This window comes from Dipodomys ordii, unplaced genomic scaffold (genome assembly GCF_000151885.1).
Source record: "Dipodomys ordii isolate 6190 unplaced genomic scaffold, Dord_2.0 Scaffold89, whole genome shotgun sequence".
Classification (NCBI taxonomy): Eukaryota; Metazoa; Chordata; class Mammalia; order Rodentia; family Heteromyidae; genus Dipodomys; species Dipodomys ordii.
In genome coordinates this window covers 577,901-592,167 of record NW_012267305.1, presented here as the reverse complement: position 1 = coordinate 592,167, position 14,267 = coordinate 577,901, and the positions used below count along the sequence as shown (strand labels likewise).

Genomic DNA, 14,267 nt, shown 5'->3' with positions numbered 1-14,267 from the left:
TTATTATTGTTAATATTATTTATGCCAAATGTATCCTGAGTGATGTTCTTTGCTATAAAGTGGGTTAGACACTCTACATATGTTAAGTCATTTAACATTAGAATAATGTTGTGAATTTCTGGGCTGTTTTAAGTGATTTTATTTTTCTACACCATTATAACCTTTTAGTTCTATCTTGGGGAAATGGATCCTTGTTCCCATGTTTGTCTTAGGACATCAGAGGTTAGAATTCCTGTCTCATCTGTCATGGGGAGTGCTCAAGGGGAGGAAAGATGGAACCTTGTACTCTAGATCAGAGAGGCACTTATACCCTGCTTTCAGTTTTGAGATGATCTGGGCAGAGTGGCAACATGTACAGCCCCTTCATTTCTGCTTCTGGGTGTCCAGATGAGCTATGTCCTCACTTCTGTCTCCAGATTTAAGGGGGGTGGAGCCTTGGAGTAAGATCCATCAATAGACGTGAAAGCCTTGGATTAAGAAGAGTCATCAACAGAGTACATGGAACCCCACCTGGTCAGCTGAGGGTGGTTTCCAAGATCTGCCTGGTGTCAAGGTGAGGAGAGAGGGATCAAACTCATCCAAACAAACAGCAAATCCCATACCCAACATACTATGAGCTATGGGAAAATTCTGTGCCCATGGGTTGGCTGATCGCTCTGCTCTTGTTAAAATGTCTCAAAAAGAAGGGCTATGGCTTAAGGCAGATGGCTTCAAGTCATCAGAGGAGACTTTGAGAACTTCTCATATAAAGATGAGAACAGAGAGAAAGCCCCTGACTCACACTGAATTTCGTCACGTTTCTGTTGCCCTTGGCAGGTGTAGGCAGATGTGAGATCTTCTTGTTGCCTTTTTGTGTGTCATTACTGAGACTTGAATTCAAGGTGTCCCCTGTTGCTTGGCTTTTCCTTTCAAGGCTGGTACCCTACCATTTGAGCCACAGCTCTACTTCTGGATTTTTGTTTGTTTTTGGTGGTTAATTAGACATAAGACTTTCATGGACTTTTCTGCATGGGCTGGCTTTGAAGCATGATTCTCAGACCTCAACCCCCTGAGTACCTGGGATTACATGTGTTAGCCACCAGTATCTGGCCTCATTGTGTTTGCTTCCATCTCAGGAAGGTAGCCCCTTGTTTGGAAACTTTGTCACAGGCCATCAAAGGGTGGGTTGGGGGTCAGGCCTAGCCATGGTAAAGTTGGGGTCCAAAGTAGGCACAGATGGGTCATCTCAGAACAGTAGAAAACTAACAAGGGTGCAACGTTCCTATCCTGTAGGACTTGGACTCAAGTGTAGCCCTTGTAGGATGCAGCCTGAGAGGGGAAAAGATGGAGGTTTGGAGAGCTGTGCAGTGCCTCTCCCATGAGATCCATGGGCTATGAGATTGCCAGTTGGTTTGAAACAGTGTCCAAAGTCATATAGCAGGGTCGCAGGAAGATGCAGTGTGAGGAATCAAGATAGGGTGCACACACAGTTTGAATGTTTATGGCCACTGCCCACACCATAGAACACTAGGGACCTATATTTTAGTCCCCACAGGCCCTACTGGTAGCCCCAGAGTCTGTCTTTGTGATCTAGACTCATATTCTCCCTCAGAATCTGGAAGCACAGGCACGCTAGGAAGACAGGAGGCCTGGAAACATTCCTGAGAAACACTAAGAGTACAGCTTCAGCTCTACATTCTCAGGCCACTTTCATTCTTGTCTCTCTCCCCCAAGCTTGTGACTCTCCAGCACGAAGAGCAGAGTCATCATGGCCAGAGCTCCAAAGCGTCGACGCTACATGGTTGAGGAAGATCTTCAGACCCAAAATGAGACACAAGGCTTACTGGGTGCACAGGATCCCACACCTATGGAGGAAGAGGTTTCCTCTTCTACCTGTCCCTCATCTTTATCCTCCCCTTCCTACTCTACCCCAAAGTCTCCTTTCCGTTCCTCTTTCCCTACTTCTTTCTTTTTTTCCCCTGTCTCCTCTCCCTCCTCCAGCTACAATCCTCTGTTGCCCAGCATCCCAGAAGAGGATTTTGATGCTGCTGGGACCCCAAGTTCCAGCATTCCTATGGAACCCCAGAATCCTCATAGAAATCAGCAAAATGTAAGGTCTGGAATTTTTAGCCAGTGATCATTGGCAGTGATCCCAGGTCTTTCTCCATATGGCATAAAGAGGCTTTGAGAGAGGAAAGAGGGAGAGTGGGAGAGGGGGTGAGGGGGGAAAAGAGAGAAAGAGAGAGAGACAGAGACAGAGACAGAGAGAGAGCATCCAGACTACACTTGCCACACAAATGATGCTTTTGTCCAGATAGTTGTAAGTTCTAGAGCACATAGCAGGTCAGGCTGGGGCTAAAGATATACAGTATAATACATGTCAGCCTCACTGCTCTAGTTGGAAGATCTGGATATTTACTTTCCCAGTATTCTCAAATATTGTGATTTTTTTTTACTGTACTGTTCGTTAACTTCAGAATTGAAGATGGAAACTAACACTATATACATGTTTGTTGCTTTTTACCTAGTGTTAGAGAAAGCTTTGCTATTTGGTAAAACAAATCAAGATCCCTTCCATCTTAATTGTAAGCTGTAACAAGATGCTATGGTGTTGCAATTTCCTTGGAAATGTGAAAGAACTTAACATTCAATAAACCAACAATTAAAATATTGGTGTTTTTATTTCTTTGTTATTTTTGTCAATGATTACAGAAAATTTAAAAGTATACATTGGGGTCTAAGTTCTAGTGTGGTAGAGCATTAGTGGGTCATGCCTGCAATCTGAGCTAATCCAGAGGCTGGGATCTGAGGATCCCAGTTCAAAGCCAGCCCAGGTAGACAAATCCAAAATACTATTTATCTCCAATTACCTGGTAAAAATCCAGAAGTGGAGCTCCAACTCAAGTAGTACTGTGCCTGACTTGAGTGAAAAAGGCCAATGAACACATTGCCTTAAAGCCCCAGTACAGACACACACACACACACACACACACACACACACACACACACACACACACGTACACGTACACGTACAAATAAGTTGAAGTATAATAAGTGAATAATCTTCGCAGTGCCCATTTCCTACACACACACACGCACACACACACACACACACATACACACGCACAAATAAGTTGAAGTGTAATAAGTGAAGAATCTTCTCAATGGCCATTTCCTCCTGAAAAGGTCATGGAACACCTGTTCTTGCAAGGTCCTCCATTAGCTGTCCTGGGATGGTGGGGTCCAAGAGCAGCAGTCATTCCAGGGAGATATGAAGAGGTCCTCTGAGACACAAATACTAAATAAGTGAAAGGTGAGGAAGTGGGAAAATATAGGGGAGAATGATTTAATTTCAACACTGTTGTATGGAAGTTTGGGTTGGAGAAACTGAAATGCCTCTGTAGGAGTTGGATTTATGAAGCTGGAGGTGGATAAGTTAGGGCCTTATACCATAATATGGGACATAAGCCTGAGAGGATAGGAACCTTCTCTGACCAGTCCCCTTTGCATGCTGCATAGAGCAGAGAGGAACCTCTACCTAGACAGATGTGACAGATGTGCCTGAATACAGCACAATAGAACTAGGTGAGATCTTTATCATCCACCAAGGAGTTATTGGATGATAAGGTTAAATCTCTGTTGAGGCCTACAAACTCCTAGACAGGTACTCTTTTGCCCAGCTTAGAGAGACAGAGCTAAGTATTAAAATGAAATGTGTCCTTGCATGGATTCATGATGTGACCATATTTAAGTCTCTATGGACAGGTGATCATCTCACTTCTGGTAAATATTTGTTAAATGCTGTCAAGACCCATTTTTGGTGACCTCCTGGAAGCTTATCCTTCAACCCTCTCCCTTTCCCCAGGGTCCACAGAGATACTGTAGGGTTTTTGTTTCCAGTCTAAAACCTAGGCTGTCAAGCTTCAGTGAATAAACAGACTTGCTCCTCTGGAGCATTAGTCTTATTACAATCATCAATGCCTCAGTACTGCTGAGGTTATTACCTCAGTAATAACCCAGGCTTGGCTTTTAACAGTGTAGGTACAGGAGTCAGAATTTTGCTTGCCAGAAGTCAAAGGGATGTGTGAAGGCAGGAAATAATACTAATGATTCCAGAGAGTAGGGTACAGGTGTTTTGGATTTTCAACCTTTCCACTGATATTCTGTCATATGTAATAACAAGTTGTTTAAAAATACTTCCATCATGGAAAGGGTGAAAGGGTAAACTAAAGTTTTATTTCTGTAAAGAAAATAATATATGAAGAAAATTAGATCAATTAAAAATGCTTCTAGAATAATTGAGTTTAGCAATGTTACTGAATATAAGAAGATATTTGCAGTTTTATTGTAGCAATTAACAAATGGAAATTGAAATAAAAGGACAATTTAAATTAATATTTGAAAACATGGATTAAAATAGATTAAGCTGACAAAATATGTAAAAAGTCATTACCTTAAAAACTACAAACCATTATAAAGACAAATTAACCAGCATCTTAATATTGTGAATAGTGCACAAAAACATGCGGGTATCTCTTGTATGCTGAATTTTTATATGTACCCATTGTTTGGTGATAAATGTATATAAGAAAATTATATATATATATGTATATATAGCTATATATATATATATATATATATATTTGTTTTAATGGAGATGTGGGGTAGCTAGATCATATAGGAAATTTGTTTCCTGGGGAACTCACATACTGTTCTCCACAATAGCTGCCTTAATTTACATTCCCATTAGCAATGTGTGGGGATTTCCTTTCTTACATCTCTCCTCTTATTTTCTTTTCTTGGTAGAACCCAATAGAAACCAACTTCAGTTATAATCCATACCTTTGATCACATTTTCTTGATGGCAGGTAATACCAGGCTTTTTATCACACGGTGTTTGACCACTTTTTGACCATACAGCATGTCTGTGTAACAAATTTATGGCAGAATTACTTTGAAAAGAGGCCCAATACATCTGCTTTATTTATCACTTGATGTTGGATGTAAATCACTTCTATAAAATGTCATCATTGCCGTACCTACTCTAGTATACTGACCATAAAACTGAGTATGATCACTTATCCAAACTGACACATAAAATTAACCATCACGAATATTGTTCTCCATATTAAAAATGCAAGTCAAAATGAATCACAGGCCTAACAGTCATATATATATATATATATATATATATATATATATATGTAAGATAAAACAAAAAAATTGCTATATGGAGTTACATATTACTCAGCTTGGGTTGTTGTAAGAAAATGCTATTTGCTTGTAGTTGAAGCGAACGTCTACTTTCTCACAGTTCTGGAGGCTGGAAGTCCACAGTGCAGGCTTGGCAGGATTGGTTTCTGGTAACAGCTTGATTCTTGGTTGAGGTGGCTGTTTCTTACTATTTTACCAAGGTCTTCTTTCAGTCTCTCTAATAGAGGAGGAAAGAGAGACAGATAGCTTTCATCTTCTCTCTTTATAAGATTATTAATTCTGTGAGATCAAGGCCCCAAACTTGTGACCAGCTTTAACCACAATTACTTTGCTAGAGGCCCTAGAACCAAACAGGATACTGGAGGTGAGGGCTTTGTCCCAGGAACTAGTTATTAGATTCAACTCCTGGCCTCCAGCTTCCTATCCATCTCACATGCAAAGTCCTTTCATTCCATCCCAACAGCCCCAGTAGTCTTTACTCATTCTAGCATGAACTCTAAAGGCCTGAAGTTTCATCAAAAATATCATGTAAATGGGATATGAGTGGAACATGAATTATAATACATCTTGAGAAAAATTCCTCTTCATATGGGAACTTGTGATATCAGACAAGTTATGTGCTTCCAGACACAATAATGAGACTAGCCCAGGACAGACATCCCATTTCAAACAGGAGACAGCAGAGAAATCAGAAAGGGGTGCTGGATCCCAAGTAAGCTTTGGGATTTTAAGATTGAACAGCAATTGTTTTTCGATAACCGTAGGTTATAGAAAGCCAGCTGAGACAAGAACGACTGGGAATCTTAATCTCCTATTAATCATCAAAAAGTTAGAAATAGCCTTGAGAAAGAAAAGAAAGTCTTGGGGACAGCACCTATGCCCTGAATTCAAGTCCCAGGACTAGTACCAAAAAAGCAACCCTCTGGTTTGGTGTTATTTCTGTGGTCCACTTGCGTGGCAGTGTCACCCCTATGTCTAGTCATGTGAAGGGAGTAAACATTGCTCTAGTGAATGACATACACGTGTGCTTCAATAACCTCCTAGGATCTCTCAATGCAATTGAGTTCAGAATCAAGAGTACTTGTGTGTAAGCATCTATATGAGAAATATTGATACCTATCTTATATTTTACTTTGAAATCAAATCAAAAGTACACTGAGCTGCCTTCCAATCTCATGCCTTTTTCCTTTTACTTGCCTTATTGTGGAAGCCAAGACATTCTGCACAATGGTAAATAGGAGAGGTAAGATTGAACAAGTGATGATTTTTCTATTGAGGAGAAATGCATATGATGTAAAGAGATGTAAAATAAATTTGAGTGTAAGTGGGAGTTTGAAGATGAAGGCGACTGCCCTGCTATGAAACAGTAGATAATCAAAACAGCCACATTGCTCACATCCTCTGATGCTGTAAAGCCCTTGTAGTGGGAGTGAGTAGGTTACAGTGTTTTTTGGAATAAACGTGAGGCTAGGGGAGCAGGAAGACATGCTTTCCTTAAACGCGCCACCTCCATCACGGGTGCTGCGGGTGGAAGCAGCTATGGAAGCTGCAGACAGCACTGATTGCTATCTCCCCTCCCCCTCCCCCCGCCCCCCATCTCCCCATGCCATCTCGAGCGGCTGGGCATCTTCGGGGGGCACTGCGAGGCCCACTGCGAGGCCCCTTGTGTGGCCTCTGGGGAGTCCACTGTCCGGTCCCCTGTGAGGCTCCGTGTGGGGTCCACAGCAGGTGAGGGTCCAGGTGCTGCCGGGAATGAAGGTGGGGGCTGTGCAGAATTCCTTGCACCCTTCGGTGAGGCCTGGGCGCCTGGGTTCCGCACTTAGCGGCCTCCCCGAGGAGGGAGACCAAGGGGAGGCCGGGGATCGAGGTCCCCACGGTAGGTCGGCAATGGGTCGGGGGAGGCCGGGCCTCCATCCCATTCTCCACTCCCCCCCCCCGCCGCACCCCCATGTCAAGGAATCCTGGGGATCACGACTTAGGTCCGAGGCCTGAGGAGCAGGGGGCCCCGAGTCTTTGGGGCCAAGGGGGAACTGCAGGTGGACAAAGACGTCCAAGAAAATAGAGACTACACTCATCCAAGCTTGCCGCCTCTGTTCGCTTCCGGCTGCACAAGGCCACATCCGGTGGGGGAGGGGCAGAGGGCATGCGGCCAGCCCCCCATCCCACCTCCCCCCCTCTACTCCCCACTACTCACTTCCGCCGGAAGGAAGGTGCCCATCGTGGGTGGCACGGCCTTCAGCCTTTTCCACCACGTCCGAGGTCTGTGGAGGAGGGAGAGGCCTCGCTGAGACCCCGTGTGGTAAGCACGGCTGGGCGGAGGGGGGGGGGAGAACCCCATTGGAACGCCACAACGCTTGGTGACCCCCAAATAATTTAGCCTTCCCTCTGCACATTTTTGTGACATTGGGATGTGGACGCCCATCCCATAATTTTCCCAGCCCTTCCCTCAAGCCTTCTACGTCGGAACTGCGGGCCTCAGTGCCTGTGGCTTGGGCCTATGGGAGGTGGGGAAGGGGCCAGCTGGAATTGGTGAGAAGTTGGGGTGGTAGCTGAGTAGGTGGGAGGAGGCCTCCCAGCACCTGGAGTGGTCTGCTACACTGCCGTCCTGCCTCCCGCTCTCCCCCCTCCTGCCCCACCCCCACTCAGCCCTCGCCCAACATGGGCCTCACAGCTTTCGTGTCAGCTGTGGCAGGAGGGCCACCCTTGTGGGAGGGAGGAGGGAGGGCGGCGTTCCAAGTGAGAGGTGGGAAAGGATGAACTCCCAAGGTGCAGGGGTAGCTTTCAAATGCCAGTGCTCCTTTTTCACCTCAGTACCACCTGCAAGGCTGGTGTCTCCGGAGCACCACCAACATTCCCCCCTTTTCCTTGCCCCGCCCAAACGCCAGTGTCAGGGAATGCTGGGAGTGGCTGCCTTAGTCCAGGTCTGGGCGGGAAGAGGCTGTGGGGAGCGGTGGCTGGCTGTGATGGGTCGGGGTGGGAGCTGAGGAATCATGAAGGACTCTCTAGGTCCCTGAGGCCTCCCCCTGTAAAATTCCAGCTCCCTAGCCTTTATCAGCACCACTAGGGGGCGTCGAGTCACAAGAGCACGCCCGTGACTGCCTCACTCTGGAACTCTGACAGGAAGAGGCCTTCTGGGAGGGAGAGGCTTCGGGAGCACTGGAAGTGAGAAATGCGAAAGGATAAAGCACCCCCTAAGAGAAAGGGTGCCCCTAAAATTCCAGTTCCACTTGGTTCATCTCGGCAACACTAGGGGGCGTTGGGTTACAGGACAAACTTCCCCAACCCCTCCCCCACGCCGGCGCCCCCTGCAGGCGGGCAGTGTCAGTGCTTTGGTCGAGCTTTGTGATGGGAAGAGGCGGCTGGGAATGGGTGAAGGGTTGGGTGGGAATTGGGGAAAGCAGAATGAGGAAGCCCCCGACCATGTCCATGTAGAGAGACCCCCAACACTCCACTCCTGCTTTCTGTTTTACCCGACATCACCAGGGCGTACCTAGTCAGAGACTGCTATCACCTGTCTTCTGGACCTGTGGATACAAGACTACGCGGAAAAGACGTACTGTGACAGCCTATGGTGAGGACAGGAGACATCCCCAAGGTACTAGTCACCCTGAAAATCCAACCCTGCTGCTTTTTTTTTTTGTTTTTCTGTTCGCTTTTAGTGCTGGTCTTGGGGCTTGAATGCAGGACCTTGTGTCTATCCCTGAGCTTCTTTTGCCTAAGGCTAGTCCTCTACCTCTAGAGCCACAGAGACACTTGTGGCTTTTGGGGGGCAGTGATTTGGTGGAGATAATAGTCTCATGGATTTCTGTGCCTGGACTGGTTTGAAACCACAAGCCTGAATTCATTCTCCACACCAGCTAGAATTACACCACTACCCACCCTGCTTCTGTCTTTTTAATCCTACCACCACTAGGGAACATGACCTCAGGGATGCCCTTCTCTCACCTTGCCTTGCCCCTCCCCGACCCTTCTGCCTTGTGGATCCCTAGGCCTCACAAACTTGGTCCATGATTATGGAAGGACATGGCTGCAGGGTAGACTGTCAGGGGTCAGAATATAGCTGAGGAAGGACAGACAAAGCACAATCAAGGTATAGAGTCCCTTCCAAATCTAGTTCTGCCTCCTGTTTTACCCTGGCAGCATTAGGAGGGGCAACTTGGCACACAAGGGCTATCACCCCTCCCCCACCACTCCTTTGGGCTGGGAGAACCTTGTTTGGAGGTCTGAATAGGAGAAGTTCAAAGTCTGTGATGGTTCAGGTGAGACTTCAGGAGGATAGAAAGTACCACCAAGATAGAAGGTCCTCCAAAGTTCTAGCTCTGCCTCCTTTTGTACCCTGGTACCAGTAGGGAGTGTCCAGCTACTGTTCATTCCCCACCTCTCTCCTACTCCCTTCTACCATAGGATCCCTAGGAGTAAGACCCTTGCTTGGAGGTCTGGAAGGGAGGGGTTCTGGATCTGGTTCTGTGAAGGCTCAGAGTAAGAGTTGGAGAGGACAGAGTAAGCCCTCCAAAGTATAGGATTCTCCCTCCATGCAAATCCCATTTCCTTCACACTTTTTCACCCTGGTAACATTGAGGGTATGCAGGCAGAGAGGTGTTACCAATCTTACGCAACTTTTTCTGTACTTCCTCCACTTCTGCTTCAGGAAACCATGTGAGTCATAGCATTACTGGTAGATTCGTTGAGGGAAGAGACTTGATACTTTCTGAGTTGTTAGTGTGATAGCTGAAGGAGGACAAAGGAAGCCCCTGCAGATCCAGTCATGCCCCTTATCTAAAATCTGCACAGGAGCTTCTAGTCAGTTGAGGACCCCCGTCCCTTTCTTTAAGCCTCAAAGGATAATGGGAATCAGAGACTTGATCTGAGGGGTGCAAATGAGGTTAGCAGAGGACAGGATCTAGGCTCTGCAATTGTTATCCTTGGTAGTTGGAGGGGGGACAGTCACTGGCCAGAAGTACAGGTTCCTCATCTCAGTCTTCCAGGTCAGAAACGAAGTGAAATTATTGGTTGCAGAGGACATTAAACTACAGAACAAGGGAAGCCCCATGCAGAATGGTCAGGTTGGTGATGCCTGATTTCAGTATCTGCGTCTGACAAAAATGGGAATTGTTTAAAAGCAGTAGTACCTCTGGCAAGCACTCTGAGAGTCTACACCAAGCTGAAGTTAAAGTAATGGCCTAGGAAGGGCTAATATTACTTTTAAGGCTTCCAGCTCCAGGATGGCTGTGATTCCTGGGAGGTTCCTATGCAATGTGATCATGCAGATAATTCCTGACCTCTGCCACCAAGTCTCAGATAAGATGGGGTTTTCTAAAGAGGGCATCATCATAACACAGGGATGGCCCCCAAGTCCTGTTAGAAGTCACAATGACACAGGAGGTAGAAGTGGTTGAGGGTGGAGGTCAGTGATCTAATGGTCTTGCCCTGCAAAAGGTGTGTGCAGATCAGCAGAGAGAAAGGGCCGAGACACAGTGAGAAAGAAGCATGAGTATTTTGAGGACATTCCAGGCAAGAAGACTCCCTGAAACCAGCTACTTCTGTCAGCCTGGGTGGCTGCTTCAAGAGTGTTCACATATGCTGCCTGTGCTTTCTTTCAGTTCTCAGGACTGTGAGGCCTTGAAGTGAGAGGAGGCACTAGGAGAGCAGAAGGGACTGTGCCTGGTCAGCAGAGGGAGGTGTCCAGGATCTTCCAGGAGTTAAGGTGAGGAGAGGAGGGATCATCCTCACAAAAACACATGGGACCCCAGCCCCAACCTCCCAGCTATGGGAAAACCTGGGGACTGCGTGGATTGGCCTTCCCTCGGCTCCTCTTCTGGTATCTCACAAAAAAAAAGGACGTTGGCTTAAAGCTGGCAACCTAACAACATCAGGAAAGTTCCAGCCCTGGCCTCTTATCAAGATGAGAAATGACCAGGTCTCTCATCCACATGCTCCACACTGAATTTGATTCCTCGTGTTGTTATCCCTGGGAAGTGTACCTAGATGTGAGGTCCTCTTACTGCCTTTTCTCTCAGGATGGTGGACCTTTGTTGTGAGACTTGGCCTCAGTGCACCAGAGGGAAAGATATGTTCATGTTCTGCCAGGGGAGATTTGGTGGTCCAGAGTGAATTTATATTCTCCCCAGGAAGAGTTGGAAACATTCAGGGTGTGGCCCACCCCTCCGGTACCACTAAGAGCCCAGTGTGATTTCTGCAGGTTATAGTCCAAGGGAGAAAGGGCTAGAGAGCTGCTAGATGCCCCTTTCATGAAATCCAGGGACTAGGAATTCAGATTTTGGTTTCAGACAATGTCCTCATCTCACAGAGAAGATAATGCCCAGGAGGACCCCAGGAGTAAAGATAGGATGGACATCCTGAATGTGTCCACAACCCACTGAGGAACACAGAGGTGCCATGTTGTCAGCATCACGGGTCCTACTGACAGCTCCAGAGTATCCACCCCTGAGTCAATGTTCATCCCCTCCCTCAGACTCCTACAGCACCCATCCATCAGGAAGACAGGAATCTTGTCTGCCAGGCCCTAGTCATCACCTTCATGAGAGTCATGAAGTTTTCCATGGAGGCCACTCACACTTTTCCCTCTCTCTCCCAGGCCTGTGACTCCTCATTACCAAGACAAGAACCATCATGCCCCGGGCTCCTAAGCGTCGACGTATCATGACTGAGGAAAACCCTCAGCCCTCAAATGAGGACCAAAATCCAACAGATGTGCAGGTTGCTGAAGCTGTGGAGGGAGATGTTTCCTCTTCTTCATCCACCTGTTCCTCATCTTTCCCTTCCTCCTCCTCCTCCTCTTCTTGCACTTGCTCCTCTTGTTCCCGCTCTTCCTCTCCCTCCTCTCCTTCCTCCTCCTCTTCCTCCTCCTCTTCTTCCTCCTCCTCCTCCTCTTCTTCCTCCTCCTCTTCTTCTTCCCACTCTACTTCCTCCACTGCTTCCTCCACTGGCAATGATGGGTCCTCAAGCAATTCCCATGGTTCTCTGGGACCCAAGCCTAGAAAACGAAGAAAGCGCTCTTCAAGCACCGAAAACGATTCATCAGACTCACAGTCCTTGCTCTCAAGTGAAATGGATGAAAAGGTGAATGATTTGGTGTATTTCTTGCTCCTCAAATACCAAATGAAGGAGCCTGTTACCAGGGCAGCAATTGTGGATCATGTCATGAAAAATTATGAGGGAAGCTTTACTTTGATCTTGAATGAAGCCATTGAGTGCTTGCAGCTGGTCTTTGGTCTTGATTTGAATGAAGTGGACCCTACTACCCATACCTATGTTCTTGTTACTACTCTGGGTATTACATATGATGGGATGCAAACTGAAGTTCACGGTGTGCCCAAAACAGGTCTCTTGATATTTATTTTGAGCCTAATTTTCATAGATGACAAGTGTGTTTCTGAAGAGGAGGTCTGGAAAGTGCTGGGTATGATAGGAGTGCATCCTGATAGCTACCACCACCTCTATGGAAATCCTAGGAAGCTTATCCTGGAAGAATTCGTGCAGGAGCAGTACCTAGAGTACAGGCAGGTGCCTGGCAGTGATCCTGCTCGCTATGAGTTCCTGTGGGGACCTAGGGTCCTGGAAGAAAGCACCCTGATGAAATTTCTAGAGTTTTTGTCCGGCCTCATTGGCAGTGAACCCAGCTCTTTCTCTGTATGGTATGAGGAGGCATTGAGAGATGAGAGAGAGCGAGCCCAGGCTAGACCTCCGGAAACAGATGATGCTGCAACAGATGCTGCTGCTGCAACAGATGATTCTGCAACAGATGCTGCTGCTGCAACAGATGATTCTGCAACAGATGCTGCTGCAACAGATGCTGCTGCAACAGATGCTGCTGCAACAGATGCTGCTGCAACAGATGCTGCTGTTGCCCCAAGCAGTTGCAGTTCATAGAGCACTAGTGGCTTCTAGCTTACAATAGATCAGGCTGGGGCTAGAGATATAAGACACCCAACCTCACTCCTTGATTTGGAGGACCGAGGCATTTATCTTCTTAGTTTTCTTAAATGTTGTAACTTTTACTACATTGTTTATTAGCTTCAGATTTCAGGTGTGAAATTACATTATATACATACTCATTGCTTTTACCCATTTTTAAAGGTTTTGTAATTTTTATACATGTTCATTGCTTTTACCCAGTTTAAAAGTTTTTGTTAGTTGGTGAAACAAATCGGGATACCTTCCATCTTAATTGTAAGCTGTGACAAGATGCTATGGTGTTGCAATTTTCCTTGGAAATGTGAAAGAACTTAACATTAAATAAACCAACCATTAAAATACTGGTATTTCTTTTCTTTGTTATTTTAGTCTATGCTTATAGAAATTTTAAAAGTATACATTGGGATCTAAGTTCAGTGTAGTAGAGAACCAGTGGCTCATGCCTGCAATTCTAGCTAATCCAGAGGCTGAGGTATGGGGATCCCAGTTCAAAGCCAGCCCAGGTAGACAAATCTAAAATACACTTTATCTCCAATTAACTGGTAAAATCCATTAGTGGAGCTCTAGCTCAATGATCACAATGACTTCAGTTAAAGTCCTAGTGCACACACATACACACACACACCCCACAAAAATAAGTTGAAGTGCCATAAGTGAAGAATCTTCCCAGTTGCCATTTCCTCCTGAAAATGTCAGGGAGCATCTGCTCTTGCAAGGCAGTGGTCATTCCAGGGAGCTATGACAAAGTCCTCTGAAACACAAACACCAAGTAAATGAGAGGTGAGGAAGTGGGAAAGACCAGGGGAGAATGACCTGATGTCAACACCATTGCACAGAAGTTTGGGGTTGGAGAAACTGAAATGCCTCTGTAGGAGTTGGATTTATGAAGCTGGAGGTGGATAAGTTAGGGCCTTATACCATAATATGGGACATAAGCCTGAGAGGATAGGAACCTACTCTGACCAGTCCCCTTTGCATGCTGCATAGAACATAGAAGAACCTCTACTTGGACAGATGTGACAGATGTGCTTGAATACAACACAATAGAACTAGGTGAGATCTCGATCATCTACCAAGGAGTTCTTAGATGATAAGGGTAAATCTCTGTAGAGGCCTACAAACTCCTAGACAGGTACTCT

At 46.2% G+C, this 14,267-nt stretch overlaps 1 protein-coding gene across 1 annotated transcript; it reads left to right on the top strand.

Moving 5' to 3' along the window:
• The first annotated feature begins 11,823 nt into the window (after positions 1 to 11,823).
• Positions 11,824 to 13,083, top strand: LOC105992833 (melanoma-associated antigen 10-like). The gene has a single exon (XM_013025917.1). It carries the CDS (start codon positions 11,824 to 11,826, stop codon positions 13,081 to 13,083), a length of 1,260 nt encoding a protein of 419 aa, XP_012881371.1.
• The last annotated feature ends 1,184 nt before the right edge of the window (positions 13,084 to 14,267 follow it).

Bases quoted from the DNA above. Each gene is read 5' to 3' on its own strand.
- LOC105992833 (XM_013025917.1), top strand. From the start codon at position 11,824: ATGCCCCGGGCTCCTAAGCGTCGACGTATCATGACTGAGGAAAACCCT.